The sequence below is a fragment of the Hypanus sabinus genome, chromosome 5 (genome assembly GCF_030144855.1).
Source record: "Hypanus sabinus isolate sHypSab1 chromosome 5, sHypSab1.hap1, whole genome shotgun sequence".
Classification (NCBI taxonomy): Eukaryota; Metazoa; Chordata; class Chondrichthyes; order Myliobatiformes; family Dasyatidae; genus Hypanus; species Hypanus sabinus.
Window position 1 is genome coordinate 151,393,873 of NC_082710.1, and position 26,463 is coordinate 151,420,335.

The 26,463-nt window shown below is 42.6% G+C and overlaps 1 protein-coding gene across 2 annotated transcripts in view; it reads right to left on the minus strand.

The window, feature by feature from the left end:
- LOC132394460 (major histocompatibility complex class I-related gene protein-like) overlaps nucleotides 1-26,463 on the minus strand; it is a 72,836-nt gene that overhangs the window by 31,084 nt on the left and 15,289 nt on the right. For both annotated transcript variants that reach the window (XM_059970644.1, XM_059970643.1), the window contains exons 2-3: nucleotides 12,704-12,964; nucleotides 6,238-6,513 (exon numbers count right to left, since the gene is read on the minus strand). In XM_059970644.1, the coding sequence (XP_059826627.1) occupies nucleotides 6,238-6,513; nucleotides 12,704-12,964 (537 nt within the window). The remainder of the gene's footprint in view (nucleotides 1-6,237; nucleotides 6,514-12,703; nucleotides 12,965-26,463) is intronic.

Sequence of the window (26,463 nt, forward strand, 5' to 3'; positions counted from 1 at the left end):
GGCTATACTGGTATCCATCCCCCTCTTTTCCTTTGTTACATTGACGACTGCATTGGCGCTGCCTCTTGCACGCGTGCTGAGCTCGTCAACTTCATTAACTTTGCCTCCAACTTTCACCCTGCGCTCAAATTTACCTGGTCCATTTCCGACACCTCCCTCCCCTTTCTTGATCTTTCTGTCTCCATCTCTGGAGACGGCCTATCTACTGATATCTACTATAATCCAACAGACTCTCACAGCTACCTGGACTATTCCACTTCCCACCCTGTCTCTTGGAAAAAGGCTATCCCCTTCTCACAATTCCTCCGTCTCTGCCGCATCTGCTCTCAGACGCATCTCTCCCATTTCCCGCACATCTGCCCTCACCCCATCCACCCACCACCCCACTCGGGATAGGGTTCCCCTTGTCCTTACCTACCACCCCACCAGCCTCCAGGTCCAACATATAATTCTCCGTAACTTCCGCCACCTCCAACGGGATCCCACTACCAAACACATTTTTCCCTCCCCCCTCTTTCTGCTTTTCGCAGTGATCACTCCTTACTCGACTCCCTTGTCCACTCCTCCCCCCCATCCCTTCCCACCGATCTCCCTCCTGGCAATTTTCCTTGTAAACAGAAAAAGTGCTACACCTGCCCTTACACTTCCTCCCTCACCACCATTCAGGACCCAAGACAGCCCTTCCAGGTGAGGCGACACTTCACCTGTGAGTCAGCTGGTGTGGTATACTACATCCAGTGTTCCTGGTGTGGTCTTTTATATATTGGTGAGACGCAACGCAGACTGGGAGACCATTTCACTGAACACCTACGCTCTATCCACCAGAGAAAGCAGGATCTCCCAGTGGCCACACATTTTAATTCCATGTCCCATTCCCATTCTGATATGTTTATCCATGGCCTCCTCTATTGTCAAAATGAATCCAAACTCAGGTTGGAGGAACAACACCTTATATACCGGCAGGGTACCCTCCAACCTGATGGCATGAACATTGACTTCTCTAATTTCTGTTAATGCCCCTCCTCCCCTTCTTACCCCATCGCTGACATTTTTAGTTGTTTGTCTGTTCTCCATCTCCCTCTGGTGCTTCCCCCCTACTTTCTTTCTCCTGAGACCTCCCGTCCCATGACCCTTTCTCATCTCCAGCTCTGTATTACATTCGCCAATCACCTTTCCAGCTCTTAGCTTCATCCCACCCCCTCCTGTCTTCTATCATTTTGCATTTCCCCCTCCCCCCACTACTTTGAAATCTCTTACTATCTTTCCTTTCGGTTAGACCTGACAAAGGGTCTCGGCCTGAAACGTTGACAGTGCTTCTCACTATAGATGCTGCCTAGCCTGCTGTGTTCTACCAGCATTTTGTGTGTGTTGTTTGAATTTCCAGCATCTGCAGATTTCCTCGTGTTTGCAAAAGAAGATGACAATCATTTAGTCCTCAAGACTATGAATCCTGAAACAGATCGCTTGAAGCAGGCAAAGTGAGACACTATGCCCCAATTTTAGACTTTGCTAAAGAACGTCAAGGAAATGAAATCCACAGAATCTACTATCACCGAAAATGCCAAAGCTTTTTCACCATGAAGAGAGACTTAGAGACTCTGAAAAGAAAAGCCAAGGAAAGCATTACTGATTAAGCTGGTGAGAATACCTGTACATCAAAAAGGTCAAGGAGATCTTCATCAGAAGAAAGAGTGTATGATTAAATCTGCATTTTTTATTATAAGGTGAAATTTCTGAAGGGCTCCAAGTCACGTGAAAAGCTTACACAAGCTGTACAACTCAGAGCTGACCTAACACTATGAGAACGTGCAACCCAAAAGGAAGATGAAAAGATTCTAGCAGTAACAAGCAGAGGCATAGTGGCTACAGAGGCCCACTAACGTGTTTCATGCTAGAATCAAGAATAAGGGACCTGAGTTCAAAGAGAATGATGGTGATGAACTGTATAAATGGATTGAAAGGGAAGCCTGTAAGGACCTTTTCAAGTATATCAGAACTGATAGCATACCCAACAAGATGATTGTACAAGTCACTCCTTTGGTCATGAAACTTGAATCTTTCATGCTATCTGGTGGAGTTAGACTCCTGCAAGTTTCTACAAGGAAGCACATTTGTAGGAAACTGGAATATGAGCTGGGCAATTTAGTAGATATATTTCCAGATGACAAAGGAAAAATATTAATGTTTCCTGAAAGTGTATCTTTAAGGGACGTTGTCTTAGGAAATCAAACTCTACAGAGGGAACTCAAAGTTTGGAGGGCCAACACAACCAGTTTCAACAAGATCATAGATCAGACTTCATCACATATCAGATCAATAATTAGACAGGAGATGACTGTGACTCCCTGGCAATTCCATCCATCTGATGTGAAAGATAGTGCTCATATCTCCATACTGGATCAAATAGAGCAACTTCTTGTTGGACTGCTCACCAGAAGTCCTGACACCAAGACTCAAACACAGAGGGTCACTGATCTGGTTCAGTCATGTAGTCAAGGCATAATATATGCTGTGACATGTGGTCAGCATAAACCACCAGATCACCTTCTACTTCCTTATGCAGTATAAACACTGATGGTTAACACTGAGTTCATCCAAACACTGAACAAGCTTGGACATGGAGTGTCTTACTCCCAACTTGAAGAGAACAACACTGCTCTGTGTCTCCAAAAGCTAGCAACAGCCTCCAACCAGAGAGTTGTACTTTCTGCCTCCATCAAGCCTCCTATCTTCTCTAATGGGACAATATCCATAGACTTGCGGAAACTCTCACTGGAAAGGGTGCATCACATAGAGTCAATGGCATAGTGGTACAGGTCAATGTGTATGGACCACATCTGCCAAGAGCAGAGCTTTCACACGTTGAGAAACTGAAGCAGAGATCAGTCACCACTGAGGACCAAGTATACATCGCAGGTGCACGTATAGGCCCACAGCCTCTCCCAACCAGGGAACACTGTGTCCAGGACAGCAAGGAAGCTGCTTTTCTTGCCTGCAAGAAGAACCTGGTGCAGACTCTTGCAAAGCAAAGAGATCCAGAGAGTCAGACAATCCCAAGCTGGACTGGTTGTAATATCAGCACCAGCAACCAAGGACCAATCTCACAAGTTATTGTTGGGTATCTACCAGCCATCAATTCACCAGCCACAGAGATGACTACAGTATTTGAAAACCAGAACCAATCAGAACTAATCAGGAAGGAACTTCATCTGGAAACAATTGTGGTAATCATGGATCAAGCACTCTATGCACAAGTCACTGAAATTGCCTGGAAGTACAGAGTGCTTCTCCAACATTCATCTCAGAATGGGGACATTCCATACCATATGTAATGTTTTAGCCATCCTAAGAAAGCGATTTTGGGATGCTGGTCTAAAGGCCGTATGCACAGAAGCTGCCATTGATGGCAAACACTACAATCATGCTGTCAGGGTCCGCAAGTATATCTATGAAGCACTGATGAGACTCACATTGGCAGAGTTCACACCGTGGATTGAGGACAACATTCCAGTGAGAAGCGAAATGATCAAATCATTCTCAGACCATGTGAGCTATATGGCCAGTGACTTGAAGCAACAGAAGTTGAAAAAACTGCTGCAAAGTACACTCTTAGCTGAGCTGATAGCCCTGTAGACAGACATTCTGGAACACTTCCGTCACAACAATGGAGAGCTATCCACATTCTGGATATCATACATTGACATGGTAGAGAACGTAGTACGTGGGCTTCTGTATACATTTTGTGAAGGGGGCTTGGACCTGCATCTCCATGTTATAAGAACGATGATCCCATGGCACTCTGCCTATGATATGAATTATTCCAGGTACCTGTCCCCTTAATTTGCTCAGATGATGAACCACCCAGAGAAGAATCATTCTGTGTATGAGGCCTTTAAGACAGGCCAATTCTCAGTGCAGCTGAAGTACCAACACCTTTGAGCAGATTCCTGTGGACCAGGCTATTGAAGCCACAGTGAACAAAGACACATAGACTCCTGGAGGCACATCATGGTTAATTCTTAATGCTGGAGCTATCAAGCTACCACTGGTGAAATGCTATCATATATTTTTTAACTCTAGAGATGTATACCTTGCCAAAAATCATAATGAGTTTTATTCCTTCAGATGGTACTGAACAACCCTACTGGACTACATCCAGAACTAGAGAACACAGCCTCAAATTGACAGGCAATGCTTTGAACAGAGTTAAGGTGTATGTTTTTCTTTTTAGCCAGAGGATAGTGAATCTGTAGGATGCTCTGTCTCCACTGTGGTGGAGGCTAAGTCCATGGGTATATTTAAGCTGGAAGTTAATTATTTCCTGATCAGTCAGGGCATCAAAGGATATGGTGAGATGGCAGGTGTATGAGGTTAAGTGGAATCGGAGATCAGTCACCACGGAATAGTGGATCAAATACAATGAGCTGAATGACCTTATTCTGCTCCTATATCTTATGGTCTTCTGGCTTTGTGAGTGCAAGCCATGACTCATATGCCTTATTGAATTAATTGAGCATACGACAAAGCATTGATGAAAGTAATGTAGCAGAAGTGGTGTATATAGAATGTATTAATGCATTTGCTAAGGCTTCAAAAAAGTCATTCAGAAATTCAGGAGGCCTTGGATCTTGTAAAACTTCTCTGTGTGTGTTCCGAAATGGCTTGCCACACCCCTGCTCTTTTGTGATTGTTGTAAATGACCTGGATGAAAATGAAAGGTTTCATTTGTAGATTTGCATATGACACAGCAGTTGGTGGAGTTGTTGATAGTACAAAAGATTGATGTAATGCATGTTACACTGGGACATTAATAGGATTCAGAGCTGGGTTCAGAAGTGCAGATGTAGTTCATCCCAAAATTGTGCTAAGTGATTCATTTTGGAAATTTAAATTTGAAGGCAAACACAATTGCAACATATTTACTAGTATGGAGATTTGAAGGAAACTTGTGGTCCATGCAGAATGATCTCTCAAACTTCCCACAAAATTTGATAGGGTAAAAAAGTGTATAAGTGCATTGGGTTCATCAGTGAGGGTAATAGGTTCAAGAGCCATGAAGTAATTTTGCAGTTCTATATAACCCTGATTATTAGACCACACTTTGAGTTTTCTGTTCTTTTCTAGTCATCTCCTTATAGGAAGGATGTGTAAGCTTTAGGGAGATTCACGAGGACTCAGCCAGAATTCGAGCACTTGTCTTATAGGGATAGTTTGAGTGAGCTAGGATTTTTCTCTTGGAACAAAGCTGGATGAGAGGCAACTTGTTAGTGGTATACAAGAGGATGAGAGAGGTACAGATCAAATGAATATGCAGAGATTTTTTCTCCCCAGGGTGGAAATGGCTATAAGGGGGTCTCATTTTAAGGCAACTGAAGGAATGTTTTGAATGGATGTCAGTGAATTATTTGAAAAAAATAAAATGTGTGTGAGTGGTGAGTGCATGGAACATGGTGGTAGAGGCAAACACATTACGTATAATTAAGTATTTCTTAGGTAGCTACATGGATGATAGAAAATGGAGAGCTATGTGGGAGGGTTAAGTTAGATTAATCTTGGAGTAGGTTAAAAGGTCGGCACAACTTTGTGCGTCAAAGTATTGTGTATGAACCCTATGGTGTAGGGTTCTTTGTTTTATGTCCTATATCCAGTACATGATTGGAAATGCATTAATCCTTCCTGCCTCTGTCCATTGGCAATGGGAAGGGAAGAATTAAAATGATATGTGCTGCATGTGCCCTGATTAGTTGAGTGATTGTAGGGTTAATGGAGCAGACCACAGACTTGCATGTGGAATAACAACTGTGAAAGAGTGAATGGGGAATGGAAGAAGAAAAAAAGTTTAGTGGTAGAATCCTGTTAAATATGACAGGAAGTGTTGAAAGAGAAGTTTGGAGGGGTTGTAGGTGACCTCCAGGGCAAGCCTATGGTTGCTATGCCAGAGAGCAGATGCTGTTATGATGGAACAGCACGACATAGATATAATGTCATCAGCTATTCTTTCAGCTACCATCAAGTGAAGCCACAGTTCATGAAGGACAACTGCCTTTGCTATTAAAATGGAGTTTCCAACCATTTTCTGTCACTCAGTGGGTTTCCTCCAAATGAGCCAGTTTGATCCCACATAGTAAAGATACACCAGATCAACTTCTTCTCACTCATAAGGAAATAGGAAATGGGTGTGTCCAGGTTACAAGTAATAAAACAATGACAAAACAATGCCTTCAGCCCTGAACTCACCTTTTCGGGTCAGGTATGCTTGCCCAACTGCATAATAGTTCTTGCATAGTGGCACACAGTCCTTTTCTAACAAGCTCTTGAAATATTGGTTCATTTTCACATTCTTATCCCATTTCGTTTTGATGGACTGATATACTGGATCATGTACAATCCACTCCAGTTTGTCTTTATCAAAGCTAAGTATGTATCTTCCTTCATAAGCGAACTTCAGTATCCCTATATTGGGACTGTTTTCATTCAGCTGACAACCAAACTGCCCTTGTAAGTAGTGATAACCTGAAAGAAAATGAATTATTGATTAACTATTACATCTGGACAATATGTGAGCACCTAAGCCAAAATACAAACATCCCCCTTCCAGCCCCATGGAGAATGCTCAACTCCACAGAGGTAATCCTTTCATGATAAGACTGGGAACAGATTTAACTACCTGAAATAAGCATTCTTACATAGAGTCATGGGAGATAGTGAAAAATAAGCTGCAAGGTCAGTCAGAAATACATGCTGCAATCCTATATCAATGCCAAAGCAATTTCCTTTATTGACTGAAATATCATTTGTCACAAAGATAATGCAAGATGGATTGTTAATTCACTTTGAGCTTAACCCAGGTGAAAAATGTGTCAAATATCTTATACAAGACACATAATTTAACTGTGTTACAGTAAATTAAATTGATTCCCTCACGTGCAGCATTTACAAAATGGAGCAGACAACTTAGAAATCTTTCTTCTGGATGGCATCTTGTTAAGGAAAGCGGAGCTCTCACATTTCATTAAGCAGAGGGAGTCAATGCAATCACAGCTTCATCAGGTCATAAAGCACTTAATAAGGCTTTCCTGCAAAAATGATCCAAGAAAGCAAAGATGTTCATCTAACTAGTCTCATGCTTCTTCAAGTTGGTGCTGGCTCAGAGCAATGATATCAACCCACCTATTTCACTCTCGTATGCCTACCAACTCTGTACATCAACTGCGCTCATTTAACCTGGCAAAATGGGCATCAGAATCAGAAAGCAGAATTGACCTCTGGTTATTGGAACATGAGGCAGCATCATCATTAATAACCTACTCCACATCTGCTCCCCAAAGCATAAATTACCTGAATTTCATACACATGAAATTAGCACAGTTAAAACAAAGTAATTGGAAAATGAATTTAAGTTTATACTGCTACCCAAACTAAACAAAAAGAGAATTTCTTTATGATAGCAGTCTTTCTTTTTACAATATTTTTATTCAGAAGAAAAAAAACAAGATTTACAGAGTGCAACACGTAGATACATCTCAACATAAATTGTGTATTCATATATTGTAATAAAATTGATCAAAATGTTATAGCATATCACATAAAGGTATAACACTCTCTAATCAAAACTTCAAAGATGTCATACATCATAAAATAATTTTTTATATATAAAAATGTCAACCCCTTACCAACTACCAAAGAAAAACGCTAATGGATGATAATAGATAATTAGAAAAAAAAAACATATTCGCTTAAGAGAAGATAAAAATATACATAAAAGTCTGTGCACTGTTAAACTTTATAATTTGGAAAAGTAATTTAGGAAAGATCCCCAGATATCATAAAAAGATTGTTTCGAATTTAAGACTGAGCAGCGGATGTTTTCTAAATTTAAATAAGACATAATATCACGTAGCCATTGAAGATGTTTAGGAGGGGTAGACTTCTTCCATTTAAGCAAGATTGCTCTCCTTGCTAATAGAGAGGTAAAAGCTAAAGCCTGTAGGTTAGTATTTAAAGTTATATCTTCATTTGCAATAATACCAAACAAGGCAGTAAGGGGTTTTGGGTCAAAATAGACCCTAAATTTGCGAGAAGGTATGGAATATTTCTCGCCAAAACTTTTCAATTTTAGGGCAAAACCAAAACATATGAATTGAAGAGGCATCAGCAAAGTTGCATTTATTACAAAGTGGAGAAACTTTTGGATAAAAATTGGACAGCTTCTGTTTAGAAATCTAAGCTCTATGAAATTGTAGAAGAGAATGATGAGTACAGAAAGATGATTTATTAACCCGTTCAAGAATTTTATTCCATCTTTCATCAGGAATCTGCCAATTTAGGTCATCCTCCCAAGCTTTTTTTATTTTATCTAAAAAGTCTCGTCTAGAATCAATCAACAAGTTATAGATACCGGTAATAGAACCGTTAACAACAGGTTTTAAATTTAAAAGATCATCCAGTACATTTTTATCAGGACCTATAGGAAAAGTAGTTAATTGGAAACATAGGAAATCTCTAATTTGAAGGTATTTGGAAACATGTGTTTTTGGGGGTGCAAATTTAGTTGACAATTGGTCAAATGAAGCAAGAGATCCTGAGATAAGCAGGTCCCAAAAACACTTAATACCTAGTTCATCCCAATCCTTAAAAGACTTTGTCAGTCATGGAAGGGATAAAAAAAAAATAATTAAGGAGAATGGGAGATGATAATGAAGAATTCGCTACACCAAACCATTTTCTAAATTGAGACCAAATTCTTAAAGTTTGCTTAACAATTATGTTATCTGTTTTATTTGCTAAAAAAGAAGAGCATGATCCAAGAAGAGAGACAATAGAGGAACTTTTAGGAATAGAGGACTCAAAATTTCATTATACACTGATGATATTTTATTTTTTATCTCTAACACTGAAACTTCTTTACCTTCAGTGATTTCTTTAATTTCCCAGTTTAATTTTTTTTTCAGGATATTAATTCAACTAAATTTTTATATCTTTTTCAGGCTTTACATATTGTTATTCCTAAGACCTACTTTGATTATTTAGATTCAATTTTAACATCTTATATTTGGAATAATAAACAAGATCGTTTAAGTAAAGTTTACCTACAAAGAAATAAAGAGATAGTTGGATTAGCCTTACCCAATTTTAGGTTTTACTATTGGGCTGCCAATATAAGGAATATTACTATCTTGTCCTATTATATTTATCATTAAGATTACTCATCATGGGTCTCCTTAGGTTAATCCTGTAAAAAATTCCTCTATTAATGATAGCAGTCAATGTTTTATGCAATGTAGAATGAGGCAATTCAACACACTGCATCCAAGCTATCTGATCGAGCAATTCCATTCCTCCAATAATGTTTCCTTTAACCTACCAGACTACACTAGAGGAAATCTAGCCATTAATTAACCCATTGACATGGAGGAACATATGGAAAATCTGGAGGAATTCAGATGGTCAGGCAGCATCTATGAAAATGAATCAACAGTCAACATATCCGGCCAAGATCCTTCATCAAGGCTGGAAAGGAAGGAGAAACTGCTAGAATAAGGTTCGGGGAAGGGAAGGAGAGTAAGCTGGATGGTGAAGTCAAGTGGACTAGGGAGAGGGATGAAGTAAGAAGTTGGGAAGGTGATGGGTGGAAAAGGTAAAGGACTAGAGAAGACAGAATTTGATAGGAGAGGAGAGTGGACCATGAGAGAAAGGGAACCAGAGGGAGGTGATAGGCAGGCGTGGAGAACAGATAAGAGGCCACTGTGTGTAAATGAAGAGGAGGGAAGGGGAGGGGTAAAGAAATTACCAGAAGTTAAAGAAATCGTTGTTCATGACATCAGGTTTGCAGCTTTCCAACCGGAATATGTGGTGCTGCTCCTCCAACCTGAGGGTGGCCTCATTGTCGCAGAAGAGGTGGCCAAATGTTGCCATGATGGAATGGGAATAGAGACAGGAATTGAAATGGTTGGCCACTTCCCTCATGCCTCCACATTAATCTCCTCACTGGCACTTACCCCTGCAAGGGCTGAAGAGCTAAACGTGCTTATTTACATCCTGCCTCACCTCCATTCAGGGTAACAAAGAGTCCTTCCAGATGAGACAGCACTTCACCTGTGAACCTTCTGGGGTTATCTACTATAGCAGGTGCTCCCAATGAGTCCTCATTTGCACCAGTGAAACTTCAAGCACCTGTGCTCTATCTGCAAAATGCATGATTGCCTGGTAGGTAGCTAGTTTCATTTCTATACCCATTCCCATATGTCAATCCATACCTTCCATGATCTGCCATGATGAGACTACTCTCAGGTTGTAGGAGTAACACCTCATTTTCTCTATCTATGCTTGCAGTTTAAGGTGCTGCTGTTGTGTAATGTAATCGATGAAACGTGCATAATTCAGAACCACCAACATTGAGTTGGCATTCAATCTAAAAGGATGGTTTGACATGATAACCCAATTACATGAAGTTTTTTTTACTCCGCAGTCTGTTCTGTGTTTGGAGGACAATAATGAGTTGTTACAGCTTTCCTTCAAATTTAAACCGCTCTGCTGTTTTATTTCTGAGAACTGGTGACCACGAGTTATTCCAGAGTTATTGAACACACATCAGCTAATCATTTCTTCAAAACTGCTGGAGATTTGGGAGTAAAGTGTTGCTGCTTGGTTTGTGCAAGCTGAAGCCCTATCTCTGTGTGTGTCACCAGATAATGCTACATAGTAGATTCACTCAGGAGTTCCATGGCTGTGAGAGTAGTGAGTTTACTTGAATACCAGCCTGAAATCTCGCCTTTTACAATCTTTGGGCTCATTGGACTCAAGCTTGCCAGATGCCTGGGGGATGCTCAGCCTTCAGAACTAATGAACCATAAGCAGTCTCTTCTGGGAAATCACCATCCTTGCTTAATTTTTAAAGAACCGTTTATGCAGCAAATGTTTGATCAAGTTCACATAGCCCCCGTTAATGCATGCACAGAGGACTATAGGGAGATGGCTAAAATGCCTGATGGTCGAAACTCATCCAGGCAGAGGTGCATGATTCCTCCTCTTTTCCCTGCCTCAATAAGCCCAGTCAGCAGGACCACCAACACATGCACACCCCTGGCTGTGAAAACTCTGAGTCTGTGCTTTTGGCATGCTTGCTCTGGTATGAACTCTAGGATGTGTCAACTGCCTTGCAGCTTCAACAGTGCCAATGCATTGGGGTATCAGAGGTCTGTGAACACTATGCGTTCTAGCTGCCAGTCTCATTTACTATTCATTACAGACACCCTTTCAGGGCAATGCTTCAATATGACGCAGGTGCTCAAGTGAGTGTGCTGGCAGCATGAATGATCAATCAGAAGGCAAAGAGTGAGGAAACCTCACTGGAGACCACCAAAGGCAGCTGGATTCAGACTTTAACTTAAAGCCCTTTGTTTAGACATTTACTCTGTGACATTTGCTTTGTTCTCCTCAGCGCTGAGGCTGTGCCCTGCTCTGGGCTTCACGTCTGTGAACTTTGCAACAATTTGCCCCTGCTGTGTGATGATCTGAGGCTGAGTCTATGAACCTGCTCCAGGCATCACACTTATGGGTTAAATTTAATTCTGAATGATGTTGATTGCTTTATTGTTTGCATGATTTGTGTGTTTCTTTCTCCCTCTGCACATTGGGTGTTGGTCCTTTTTTAAAATTGTGTTCTGTCTGGTTTTGTGTTCTGTGGCTGCCTGTAAACAGACAAATCTCAAGGTTATCTAATTTATACATTTTCTGATCATAAATATGCTTTCAATTTTGATATCTTATGGTCTTATTTCCACATGGACCACTCTTTTGTCTTTTCAGATTCCTTCTTCTCCAGCCCTGTACCTTTTCCATCTATCATCTCCCAGCTTCTTACTGTACTTCACTTCCACTCTCCAACCCACCTGTCTTCATCTACAACCTTTCAAGCTTAGACTCCAGCATTTTCAGTGTGCTGTTCTAGATTTTCAGCATCTGCAGAATCTCATATTTATAACCTACTGTCCTGCGTGCTTTTGCGGACCTGTAGGAAAGCAAGGCAGCAACATTGTCACATGAAGGAAATGCAAACTCCACAGAGGTAGCATTAGAGGGCAGCATTGAGCTTATGTAACTGGAGCTATAAACTAATAGCTCTACAAGCTAAAAATGTACTTCTGCTGTAGATTAAATCTCCACCATGAATAAAACATAAAAATTTTACATTTAATAATGGAAACATATTGATGTTATTCGTGGTAATTAACCTGATAATAATTCAGTGAATATCTTATTGACATTACTTAAAAATTATATTACTACTAGATCTGAAGGTTGACAGAAATTGTGACTATGCAATAATAATTTGCTGCAGATATGAATCTTGTTCAATATGTTCAGAGTAAATTACTATTTCAGTAAAAATTTACTAAATACATAATTAAATATCATATGATAAAAAACAACATTATGAAAAATAATCAGTTATACAACACCATTGTCAACCAATGTCAGCTGTGGCAGAATGAATTTCACAACTTACGGTGGGAGTTATTGGTAAATCAATTGCCCAAGTTATGTTATGTCTGACCTTCAAAATCCTCATGCACCATAGCTCGGGCATCCAACTCTGCAATTAGTTCATGCCATTTCAGATTTCCAGCATGTGTATTTTTCTTAATGTTCATTCTCATTGACCTAGAACACCCTCCAAGTTCATTCAACAGAGTAAGTTTACCTGTAGTTGTGTTATGCTCCTGCAGCCATTCTGTAGCCTGTCCCTTTATGATTCCATGGATACTATGTTCAGTCATTGTATCTTTTGCCCAATAAGACTTGTCAAATGCAGACGCCATCCATCTTTGTCTTGGGACTGTCATTTCCATAGTTTTGTCATAGTACTGGATCTCACAACCATCCAGGACACCAACGACACTATACTCAGGTAGATCAGCATTCCCAAGATTCAGAGTGTAGTAATAGATCAGCGAGTGAGACACTAGAGAGAACAAAATAATAGAAATATGTTAGTGAGCGGTGACTCGAAATAGCTTAAAATAATATATTCAGAGAATAAGACATCCCAAACTCAGCTGGGTTGGTTAATTGGCAATGGTAACCTTCCCATAGTGTGGAACTGAGTGGTGAAATTTGGGTGTAGTAGTTGGGAATAACCAGAGAAAATGAGTCATTGCAGGATATGTGCAAATGGTCAGCACAGGTTTCCATACCAATCTATTCTGATTAAGTTACATCACATTATGCTTATGTAAAGTGAGACCTACCATTTTATTATACAATATTGATTCAATCAATTACAGTATTTTATTTTATTTAGCAATGCAGCATGGAGTAGGCCCTTCCAGCCATGCTGTCCCAGCAACACCAGACAAATATGATTAACCCTAAAGTAATCTCAGGATGATTTACAGTAACAAATTAACCTACCCAGTATATCATTAGGCTGTGGAGAGAAACCAGAACACCCAGGAAAACCCATACATTCCACAGGAAGGACATATAGACTTCTTATAACTGGTACTAGAATGGAACTCCAAATCACCAGGTTGTAATAGCATTGAGCTAACGGCTACATTATTGAGGAGAGTGTTATCTGCCACTAACACTCTCCTCCACCTAGCAGAACATGTTTAATCTAGACCAGAGGTCGGCCACCCGCGGCTCTTTCATCTCTGTGATGCGGCTCCCCGTGGTTTGTTAGTTTTTGAAATGTAATTCGAAATTTGAAGATTATGGTGATCTTGTACAATCTAAAAACTTTGTGGAGACCCCATTTCCTGGCACATCCGAACCGGCTCACAATTAGGCACTGTTCCGGCTAAGGGAGATAGCCTTCGGGGGTTTGTGAGTACGTGTCTTTTGGAGCATCCGTGCCCACAGGGACAGGTTGAGGGAGGCTTTAAAGCAAGGCTGTTTAGTTCGAATAAAGCTACCTTTGACTGCAGTGTCTTTATTTTAGCGCTGCGTGTAGCACACCGCTACAACGTGTTTTTTTATCGCTATTAATATACATCACCACTGCCAATGCCTGACACCCGCCAGTGCGTGCTTTCTTTTAATTCTTCGATCCAAGGTAGGCTAACTATGGAGTAACCTTCAACCCAACGTCTTTTTTTCGGAGTTCAAAATGTTTTTGTTGCATGCAGCAATGTAATTTCGTTTTCTCTGCAGGAGTTCATCAATTTCATAAATGCAACACATTATAGTTTGTTTATACATAGCATAAAGGCAAAAAAAGCCATTGTGTGCAGTGTTACTTCATTTTAAATGTCAAACAGGTTTTGTGGCTCCCAGTGTTTTCTTTTCTGTGGGAAATGGGTCCATATTGGCTCTTTCAGTGGTAAACGTTGCCGACCCCTGATCTAGACAAACTTTTTTTTTATTCTTCTCATTTTATACAAACAATACCTGAAGCCATGGGCACCCACATGAGCTCCAGCCGTGCATCCTTTTTTGATAGCAACTTGGTATAGTACTTATTGCTGGCTCCACTCCCCCTTTCTTTCTCTAGTACACCAGTAACTGCATTGGTACTATCTCTGCGTGGAGCTCACCTGTTTTGTCAATTTTTCTACTAACCCACTCAGTACTCAAATTCATATAGAACATTTCTGATACATTTCCCCTCCATCCAGATCATCTCAGAAGATGAACATAAAGGGAACATTTACTATAAACACATCAAATCCATCAACTACCTAGACTACACCTTCACCCACCCAGTCTCATGTAGTGATACCATGGCTTTCTTGGTACCTCTATGTCTAATACATCTGTTCCAAGAGATGGTTTTCCATTCCAGAACTTTGGCTTCCAACTGTCTGAAATTGATGACTCCTCAGTGACATCTCCTCCATTTTCCCACACTTCTAGTGCTGCACTGCCTCCTCCCAGAGAGGCAGAATTCCTTTAACCTCATCTTTCATCATATCAGCCCCCGCATCTAGAATATCATTCTTCATCATATCCATCCATTGCTACATTACCAGACCACCCGTCATACTTTCCCATTCTCACATCACTCTGCTTTTCACAGGGATCACTTTCTGCATGGCCACCTGCATCATTCACCCATCCCCACCAATTCCTCCATATTCCAGCACTATTTTCCCCTACTGCAGTAAGAAATACAACTCTTGTCCCTACAACATCACGATCATCCACTGACCTGAACTGGCCTTCCTAATGAGGCAGAGATGTCTTCATTTCATGGTCCAGTACATAAACTCCACGTTCCGGTTCACGGTCCAGTCTGTGGACTCTGGACTCCAGGTCTTCTGGCTGTCCGTTGTTTCATTTGGGCTTAATCACAGGTACCTGATTCTCATATTGGGCCTGGAATATATTGGCCCTGGGTTCAAGTGTGGTGGCTGGTTTGTCTTGTTAGAGTCCTTGCCTCTGTGGGGTAAGTCAGGCCGTCCTTGCTGTTGCCCTATGATGGGATCTGTCCCTTCCTGTTCTTGCCTCCATTGGGTAAGCCAGGCCATATTTGCTGTTACCCTGAGGCTGGACTGCTCCCTTCTTTCCCTCTGAAGCCTGGCTTGAAGCCCTGCTGGCTACACATCCCTGTGTCCTCGCCTGTATTGCCATCGAGTTCAGCCGCTGGAGTGAGACCAGACCCTTGCCACGCAACAGAAGGAACTATCTATTGTTGAGCTTGGAACTGTCTCTTTATGTCCGTGTTTATTGTCCATGTACGAGTCCCAGCCCTATGTCCTGTTCCCATGGAGGGGTCCCAGCTCTGCGTTCTGTGTTCCTGTGCTTAAGTCCAAGGCTCCGAGGAGGTTCCAGTCCATGTCCAAGTCGCAGCCTAGACCCTGTCCTGGTCTTGTCCAGGGCTAGTGTCGGTGTCCAGTTATGCATGTCTCCGCCCCTGCTTTGCTCTCCCTCGACCTAGGCTCTGCGTTCCTCCTCTCCCTTGATCAAGACCTAGTCTGAACTTCATGTCCTTGTCTAGCCCTGGAGTCCCGCATCATGCCCCACATCCAGTCCTGTTGCCTTGCCACGTTCAGTCCTCGCCTGGATCCGGAGTCTGAGCCCGAGTCAAGACTCTGGTCCCAGGTCCCTGTCCAGTCACTGGCTCAGAGTCCTTTTCCAAGCTCCTAGTTCCTCATCTGGGTCCCACTTCCCTGCTCTAGTCCTAGCCCATGCTCTGTATCCTAGTCTTGTCCAGCATTGTTCCTCCGCCACTTCGCTTGCTTTCTTGATATGCCTAGTCCTCTCCCTAGTACTTCACCATCTGTGTCTTGCATTTGGGTCCGTCCCCAACGCCCACCTTATGACACTTCCAATGTGGCCTGCTCAATGTGACCTGTGCTCTGTCCATAGTGGACACTTCAAGCTCCCATTCACAAGCCATTTCATTTCTCCTTGTATTCCCACTGGGATGCATTTGTCGTTGGCCTTCTGCACTGCCAGCATGGTGCTACGTTGAAGCTGCAGGATTGGAAGCTCTTAAAATACCATAAGACATAGGAGGAGAGTAAGACCATTTGTACCATTGGGTCTGTTCCACCATTTCATTCTAGCTGATCCATTTCCCTCCCAGACCCAATCTCCTGTCTTTTCGCGATACCCACCTATGCCCTGACTAAACAAAAGCCTATCAACTTCATAAGTATCTCCAATAACTTGGCCTGCACAATCGCCTATGGCAATGAATTCCAGAGATTCATCAGTCTCAGAAGAATTTAATTGATCTTCCTTTGCAACTGCTCCAATATCAGTGCATCCTTTCATAGATATAAGGTCCAAAACTGCTCACAATACTCCACCTGAGGCCTCACCAGTGTGTTATAAAGCTTCAATATTACCTTCTTACTTTTATCTTCTCAAAATAAATGCTAACATCACATTTGCCATCCTGACTACCGACTCAACCTGCAAATTAAGCTTTGTTGAACCCTAATTGAAGACCCAAAAATCCCTTTGCACCTCAGATTTCTTTTAATTTTTGCTCTGTTTAGTAAATAGTCAATGCTTTTATTTCTTCCCCCAAAGTTCATGACTATGCACTTCCCCGCACTGGATTGTATTTGCCATCTCTTTGCCCATTTTCTTAATCTTTAAGTCTGTCTGTAGCCTCCATTCTTCCTCAAAACAACCTGCCCCTCCACCAATGTTCATATCATCAGCAAATCTAGTCTCAAAGCCATCAATTCTGTCATCCAAACCATTGACGTATCACATAGAAAAACAGTCTCAAAACAGACTAGACACTGGTAGCCAACCTAAAATGGTTTTCATTATCCCCACTCTTTGCCTGTTGCCAAGCAGGCAATGCTCTGTCTATGCTGATATCTTTCATACAATACCATGGATTTGTTAAAAGCCTCATGTGTGGCACCTTGTCAAAGGCATGCTGAACAATCCAAGCACCCTGAAGGGAACCATATTGACTGTGGCTCACAAAGTACCCCAAAACCACATCCTTAACAATCAACTTCAACATATTCCCATCCACTGACGTCTGACTAACTGACCTATAATTTTATTTCTTCTATCCCTCTCCCTTCTTGAAGAGTGAAGTGACATTTGTAATTTTCCAGTCATCCAAATGCAAGCCAGAATCTGCAAATTCTTAAAGGATCATTACTGATATCTCCACAATCTCTGCAGCCACTTCTTACACTACACTAGTGTGTAGTCCATATGGTACAAGTAATTTATCTACCTTCAGACTTTTCAATTACCAACTTCACACACTTCTGCTCCCTGACACTTTCAACCTTCCACCATAGATCTAGTATATTCCACAGAAAAGACTTATGCAAAATACTTGTTCAGTTCATCAACCATTTCTGTGCACCCTCCCCCATTACTACCTCCCCAGCACCATTTCAAGCAGTCTGATATCTACTCTTTCATCTCTTTTATACTTAGTACATCTGAAGCAGCTTTTGGTATCCCCTAGCATTATTGGTTAGCTTGTTCTCCATTGTTCCTTCTTAATAACATTTTAATTGTCTTCTGTTGGTTTTAAAAGCTGCCCAGTCCTCTAACTTTCCATTATTTTTTGTTCTATAATATGCAATATCTTTGACTTTTTTCATATTTGATTTAATTTATCTTGCCAGCCACTGTTGCATCATCCTGCCTTAGGTATATCTCCTGCACCTTCTGAAGTGCTCCTGGAAATTCCAGCCATTGCTTCTCTGCCATCATACCTGCTTCCTTACAATCAATTTTGGCAAGCTCTTTTCATCTTTCTGTAATTCACTTTACTCCACTGTAATACTGATACATCTGTCTTTAGCTCTCCTTCTCTAGTTGCAGAATGAATTCTATCATACTATTATCACTGGCCCTAAAGTTTTGCTTTACCTTAAGCTCTCTAAACAATTCTGGTTCATTGCACAACCCCAATCCAGAATAGCAGATCCTTGAGTGAGCTCAACCATGAGCTGCTCTAAAAAACACTGCATAGGAATTGTACAAATTCCCCACTTGAGATCCAGCACCAACCCATTTTTACCCGCAATTTCTCTGCATAAGGAGATACCCCATAATTATCGCAACATTGCCCTTTTAACATGCATTTTGAATCTCTCATTGTAATTCGTAGGTCACATATTTGCTGCTGTTTGGAGGTCTGTATATATCTCCCATCAGGGTCATTTTAACCTTGCAGTTTCTTTGCTCTGCCTACAATGATTCTACACCTTCTGATCCTATGTCACCTCATTCTAATGATTTTATTTATTTATTTGTTTATTTTTATTTTTTTAAATGAACAGAACTACCCAAACCCCCTCTATCTACTTGTCTGTCGTTTTGATATGCTGTGCATGCTTGGATGTTACGCTCCCAGCTATAATCTTTCAGGCATGACTCAGCGATGCCCAGACTTCATAACGTCAACCTCTAACTGTGTTACAATTTCATCTGCTTTATTCCATAAAACTGTGTGCATTCAAATACAACACCTTTAGTTCTGTATTCACACTTTTCGGATTTTCTCTGTCAATTACAATGGAATTCATCCCATTCACTGAAAACTTTGCCCTAACATCAGCCTCCCTTTGCTTGCAGATTCACTACACACAACCTCTAATTGCAAACCAGATACCCCATCCTCAGCACAATCACTCAGGTTCCCATCCTCCTATCAAATTAGCTCAAACTCTCCTGAAGAGGTCCAGCAAACCTGCCCACAAGAATATTGATTCCTCCTTAGGATTCAGGTATAATTCATCCCTTGTGTACAGTTGGTACCTTCCCCAGAGGAGATCCCAATGATCCATAAATCTGACACCCCTGCCCCCTGCACTAGATCCTAAGCCACACATTCAGCAGCTGAACCATCCTATTCTTGCACTCACTAATGCGTGGCCCAGTCAGCAGTCCAGAGATTACTATCCAGGAGGTCCTGTTTTACAATGTTTTACCTAAAATAATTTTCCTAAAGTTCTTTTCAGGACCTCCATACATTTCCTATCCTTGCAATTAGTGCAAATATGTACCAAGACTTCTGGCTGCTCACCAACCCCCCCCCCCCCCACCCCCACTCCTTCAGAATGCCATGGACCCGAGCTGAGACATCTCTGCCCCTGACAGCTGGGAGGTAACATGCCATCCAGGTGTCTCTGTCGCTCCCACAGAATCTCATCTCTGTTTCTCTGACTATAGAATCTCCTATCACCACTGCAGTCCTCTTCACATCTGTTCTCTTCTGAACCACAGTGCCAGTGGTAAGTGCTGTAGATGCAATTGCTGCACTTACCCCCAGTAGGTCATCCTTTTAAAAGTATCCAAAGTGGTATACTTAATATTGAGGGAAACAACACAGAGATGCTCCACACTGGCAGCCCATTCACATTCGTTCTCATGACAGTCACCCAATTACATGCCTCCTTCAATCCAGGGGTGACTGCCTCTCATTAGTTCCCATCTATCACTTCATCAGTCTCCTGTATGAGCCAAAGTTCACCGATCTGCACCTCAGGTTTGCTTAACACATTCTCTGAAGAGATGCAGCTCGGTGCACCGAATGCAGATGTGATTATCTGAGAGGGTAGAGGTTTTCCAGAATTTGCACACCTCATCCAGAAAACAAAACATTTCCCTTGAGTCATTCTCACTGCACTATCTGTTGCCTAGGAGTAATGGAATGAAAAAATAAAGTGGCTCAAGACTGATCTTGCCTAAGCCTGCTAAGCACTCCACTGCTGGCTCACTCACTCAATGCACCATATTTACCTGTCTTATTTTTATTCATTATTTCTAATTAATCCACTTCATTGATTGGGTGCAGTCCAACTCTCTCCTATGTAGTCTACAACCCAATGTTACAAAACAGGGAATATACCAGATCCCAGCAAACTGCATCCTGTGATCTGTTTTCCCCTCTTCTGCTTGACCTAGGTCTTCTCAACACTATTCCTTCCAAATTACCTCACTAGCTGTCTGCCACCCAGATCCTTTCTCCTTTCTGAACTGCTCCCATCTGCCCAACATCCTTCCTTTATCTTGTGCCACTCATGAGCTTCTTTTATCAGAATTCATAATTTGCAGCCTGCTGTTGTTTGCACATCACCTGCCAGTCTGAAACTACCTCAACCTTTCCTATCCCACCTATCTGTACTGGCCCCTTCCCTGGATCTGCCTATCACTTTACAGATCCTGTCTCACCCTCCCCTTTTCTTATTCTTAATGGCTGTCTCTTGTCAAAACCCTCAGTTCCACTGCAAAATATAGATCATAAGATGGGAATTGATCAAGACTAGAGCAGAGTGCACATTGGTGTCTGACACTGTCTGCCTGTATTTGACCAGTCTTTCTCTCCCTTTGGCTAGCTGCTGTCAGAGGAAGGCACCAGAACCTTGGGCTCCATGATGCAAGGATTGATCAGCAAGACTTGTGGCCATGGACTCATCTTGGGGGATTTTGAGGTTCATGTTGCGTGCATTTCTGGATCCTGATTACACTCTTGATATATTTCAGTAGTTTGATTGGGGCAGTCAGAGCAGACAAGGGTACCTCAGTGAATTCTGGCTCTACAGCCTACAGTCAGCTAGCAACAGAGAACTGGACTTAATCGAATAAATTGAATACTCATAGTTTGATGTTGAGATTCTAGGAGTTGCTCGATCCCTTTTTGCTATTTGTATAAATAGTTCTTTTATTCATTCATTGGATGTATCATGTTTTCTTTGAAAAAATTCCATGGTGTTTCTTTGTTTTGCAGCTGCTGCGGGAGGATGAATCTCAGAGGTGTATTCAGTATACATACCTAGATAATGAGTATACATTGATTCTTTGAAATTGACAAAAGCATCCTCCCTTGAGAGATGCTGTCTGATGCACTATCTTTCTATAGTAACAAACAAGAGAAAAATCTGCAGAAGTTGGAAAAGCTTACATTTTTTTCACGAATCATCTTCCCAGCTCTTTCCATTGTTTCAGCTTGCTCCTGCCCCACCAAATACATTTCTGCATACCTCGACACTGATTTATACCCCCTTGTTCAATCCTTTCCCACCCATGTTCATGACACTTCCCATGCTCTAGATTTTTTCAATTATTTCAAGTTCCTTGGTCCCCATCATATTTTCTCCATGGACGTTCAGTCCTAATATACATTCATCCCCCACCAGGAAGGTCTCAAAACTCTGCATTTATTTTTTGGATTTCAGACTCGACCAGTTCCCCTTAATAATTTCTCCTTCGGCTCCTCCCACTTTCTTCAAACTAAAGGTGTAGCCATGTGCACCCATATGGGTCCCAGCTATGCCTCCCTTTTTGTTGGCAATATGGAACTTCCCATGTTCCATATCCATCCCCTACTTTTCCTTCATTAAATTGATTACCACATTTGGCACTGCTCCCTGCACGCATGCTGAGCTCATTGACTTCTGCAACTTTGCCTCCAGCTTCCACCCTGCCCTCAAATTTACCTGGTCCATTTAGACAATAGACAATAGGCAATAGGTGCAGAAGTAGACCATTCGGCCCCTCGAGTCTGCACCGCCATTCTGAGATCATGGCTGATCATTCACTATCAATACCCAGTCCCTGCCTTGTCCCCATATCCCTTGATTCCCCTATCCATCAGATATCTATCTAGCTCCTTCTTGAAAGCATCCAGAGAATTGGCCTCCACCGTCTTCCGAGGTAGTGCATTCCACACCTGCACAACTCTGGGAGAAGAAGCTCTTCCTCAACTCTGTTTTAAATAACTGACCTCTTATTCTCAATCCATGCCCTCTGGAACTGGACTCTCCCAACATCTGGAATATATTTCCTGCCTCAATCCTATCAAATCCTTTAATTATCTTAAACGTTTCAATCAGATCCCCTCTCAATCTCCTCAATTCCAGCGTGTACAAGCCCAATCTCTCCAATCTCTCTGCGTAAGACAGCCCTGCCATCCCAGGAATCAACCTAGTGAATCTACGCTGCACTTCCTCAATTGCCAGAATGTCTTTCCTTAAACCTGGAGACCAAAACTGTACACAATATTCCAGGTGTGGTCTCACCAGGGCCCTGTACAAATGCAAAAGGACATCCTTGCCCATGTACTCAATTCCCCTTGTAACAAAGGCCAACATTCCATTTGCCCTCTTCACTGCTTGTTGCACTTGCTCATTCACCTTCATTGACTGGTGAACTAGGACACCTAGGTCTCTTTGCATTTCTCCCTTACCTAACTCTACACCGTTCAGACAATACTCTGCCCTCTTGTTCCTGCTTCCAAAGTGGATAACTTCACATTTATTCACATTGAATGACAAAGTATCTGCCCACTCACCCAGCCTATGCAAGTCTTCCTGTATTCTCCTAACGTCCTCTTCGCATGTCACACTGCCACCCAGTTTAGTATCGTCAGCAAACTTGCTGATATAGTTTTCAATGCCCTCATCTAAATCATTGACATAAATCGTAAAGAGCTGTGGTCCCAATACAGAGCCCTGTGGTACCCCACTAGTCACCTCCAGCCAGTCCGAGAAACACCCATTCACTGCTACCCTTTGCTTTCTATCTGCCAACCAGTTTTCTATCCTTGTTGAAACCCTGCCCCCAATGCCATGAGCTCTGATTTTACTCACCAATCTCCTATGTGGCACCTTATCGAATGCCTTCTGAAAATCTAGGTATACAACATCCACTGGCTTACCCTCGTCTAACATCCTTGTTACACCTTCAAAAAACTCCAACAGATTAGTCAAGCATGATTTGCCCTTGGTAAATCCATGCTGGCTCGGCCTTGTCCTATTTCTGCCATCTAGATGTGCCACTATTTCGTCCTTAATAATGGACTCAAGCATCTTCCCCACGACGGACGTTAGGCTAACAGGGCGATAGTTCTCCGTTTTCTCCTTCCCTCCCTTCTTGAAAAGTGGGATAACATTAGCCACTCTCCAACCTTCAGGAACTGATACTGAATCTAAGGAACATTGGAAAATGATTACCAATGCATCCGCAATTACCTGAGCCACCTCTTTTAGAACCCTCGGATGCAGACCATCTGGACCCAGGGATTTATTAGCCTTCAGTCCTACCAGTCTACTCATCAGTTTCTTTCCTAATGTCAATCTGTCTCAATTCCTCTGATATCTTATGACCCTGGCCCATCCATACATCTGGGAGATTGCTTGTGTCCTCCCTGGTGAAGACAGATCTAAAGTACGCATTAAATTCTGTTGCCATTTCCCTGTTTCCCATAACAATTTCTCCCAATTCATTCTTCAAGGGGCCAGCATTGTTATTAACTATCTTCTTTCTCTTCACATAGCTAAAAATGCTTTTGCTATCCCCTTTTATATTCCTGGCTAGACTGAGCTCATACCTAATTTTTTCTCTCCGTATTGCTATTTTAGTTAAGATCTGCTGCTCCTTAAAACTTTCCCAATCATCTGTATTCCCACTCATCTTAGCCCTGTCATACTTTTTTCTTTAATGCTATACAATCTCTAACTTCCTTTGTCAACCACTGTGGCCCCTTCCCCCTCTTTGAATCCTTCCTTCTCATTGGAATGAACTGCTTTTGCATCTTTTGTATTATGCCCAAGAATATCTGCCACTGCTGATCCACTGTCTTTCCTGCCAGGGCATCCGCCCATTTAACTTTGGCCAGCTCTACCCTCATGGCTCCGTAGTCTCCTTTATTTAATTGCAACACTGACACCTCTGATCTGCCCTTATCCCTCTCAAATTGTAGATAAAAACTTATCATGTTATGATCACTACTTCCTAATGGCTCCTTTACTTCAAGATCACTTATGAATTCCTGTCATTACACATCACCAAGTCCAAAATAGCCTTGTTCCTGGTTGGCTCAAGCACCAGCGTTTCCAAAAATACATCCCTTAGACACTCCACAAACTCCCTATCCTGGGGTCCAGCACCTACCTGATTCTCCCAGTTCACCTGCATGTTGAAATCACCCATAACGACTATATTACCTTTAGCATATGCCAACGTTAACTCCCTAATCAACTTGTACCCAATATCCATGCTACTGTTTGGGGGCCTGTACACAACACCCATTAGGGTCTTTTTACCCTTACTGTTCCTCAGCTCAATCCACACAGACTCTACTTCCCCTGTTCCCAAGTCACCTCTTGCTAAGGACTGAATCTCATTCCTCACCAACAGGGCCACCCCACCCCCTCTTCCCATATTTCTGTCTCTACGATAGCATGTATACCCTGATACACTCAATTCCCAGGCCTGATCCCCTTGCAACCATGTCTCCGTTATCCCAACAATATCGTAGTTCCCCATTTTCATCTGAACTTCAAGCTCATCTGTCTTATTTCTGACACTACGCGCATTCAAGTATAGAATTCTTAGCCCATTCCTCCTCTCTTTGCTTAAAACACTGTCTACTGTACCTAACCCAGCTCCTTGAACTTCCATCGGGCTAATTGCACCCCGAATTTTGATGACCTTCTCAAGATCACCCAAACCTTCTACACTTTTAACCCCATGCTCCTTCTGACCAACCCTCTGGATCTGGATCCCTGCCCCCTGCACAACTAGTTTAAACCCCCCCGAGCAGCACTGGCAAACACTCCTGCAAGAATGTTAGTACCCCTCCAGTTCAGATGTAGACCATCCCTTCGAAACAGATCCCAATGTCCCTGGAACAAAGATCAATTATCCAAAAACCTGAACCCTTCCTTCCTGCACCATGCTCTCAGCCTCGTATTAATGTGCATAATCATTCTATTCTTCTCCTCACTCGCAAGTGGCACAGGTAGCAATCCCGAGATTGTCACCATGGAGGTCCTGCCTTTCAGCTTCACTCCTAACTCCCTGAACTCTCTAAGCAGGACCCCCTCACTCACCTTACCTACATCGTTGGTCCCTACATGGACAACTACATCTGGGTTCATGCCCTTGTTCTCAAGAATAGCCTGCACCCGATCTGAGATGTTCCGGACCCTGGCACCAGGGAGGCAACATACCATCCGAGACTCACGATCTGCCCCACAATATCTCCTATCTGCCCCCCTAACTAGAATCCCCTAAAACTATTGCTCTCTTCTCTTCCCTCCTCCCCTTTCTTGTTGAGGGTTCAACCTCTGTGCCAGAGGCGGACCACTGCAACTCATTCCTGGTAGGTCATCCCCATCAACAGTATCCAGTACGGTATACTTATTGTTAATGGGAATGGCCGCAGGGGTGCTCTGCTCTCTCTGCCTGCTCGCCCTGCCTCTCTGGACCGTCACCCATCTGCCTAAATCTTGGTTCTTTGGTGTGACTACCTCCTGATAACTCCCATCTATCTCTGCCTCTGCCTCCCGAATGATCCGTAGTTCATCCAGCTCCAACTCCCTAACTCGGGCTGATAGGAGCTGCAGCTGGACGCATCTCTTGCAGGTGTGGTCATCAGGGACAACTGTGTTGACCCTGACTTCCCACATACTGCATACAGAGCACACCACTGCTCTGACTGTCTCCCCCATACCTGAACTGAATTAATAGAATAAGTCTAAAAAGCACCTAGCGACCTTACCTTCTTCCCCTCAGCGAGCAATCACACAGCCTTACCGAAGCCCACTTAGCCAAAGCCCAGGACTCTGCTTCCACGGACTCCGCTGCCCGCTCTGACAAGAAGTCCTGCCTTTTAAAGTGCGCGCTCGACGCTGACGTCACTCGCGCCTGCGCAGTTCCCCCTCCTCCACAGGTATTGACCAGGTAGGCTTAAATCCTACCTACACGGTCGAATTCTCTGAGCTCCCAGCTGAATCACAAGCTGTAACTTGCTCCCGATTCAAATGACCACTCTGACAAGAAGTCCTGCCTTTTAAAGTGCGCGCTCGACGCTGACGTCACTCACGCCTGCGCAGTTCCCCCTCCTCCACAGGTATTGACCAGGTAGGCTTAAATCCTACCTACACGGTCGAATTCTCTGAGCTCCCAGCTGAATCACAAGCTGTAACTTGCTCCCGATTCAAATGACCACTCTGACAAGAAGTCCTGCCTTTTAAAGTGCGCGCTCGACGCTGACGTCACTCACGCCTGCGCAGT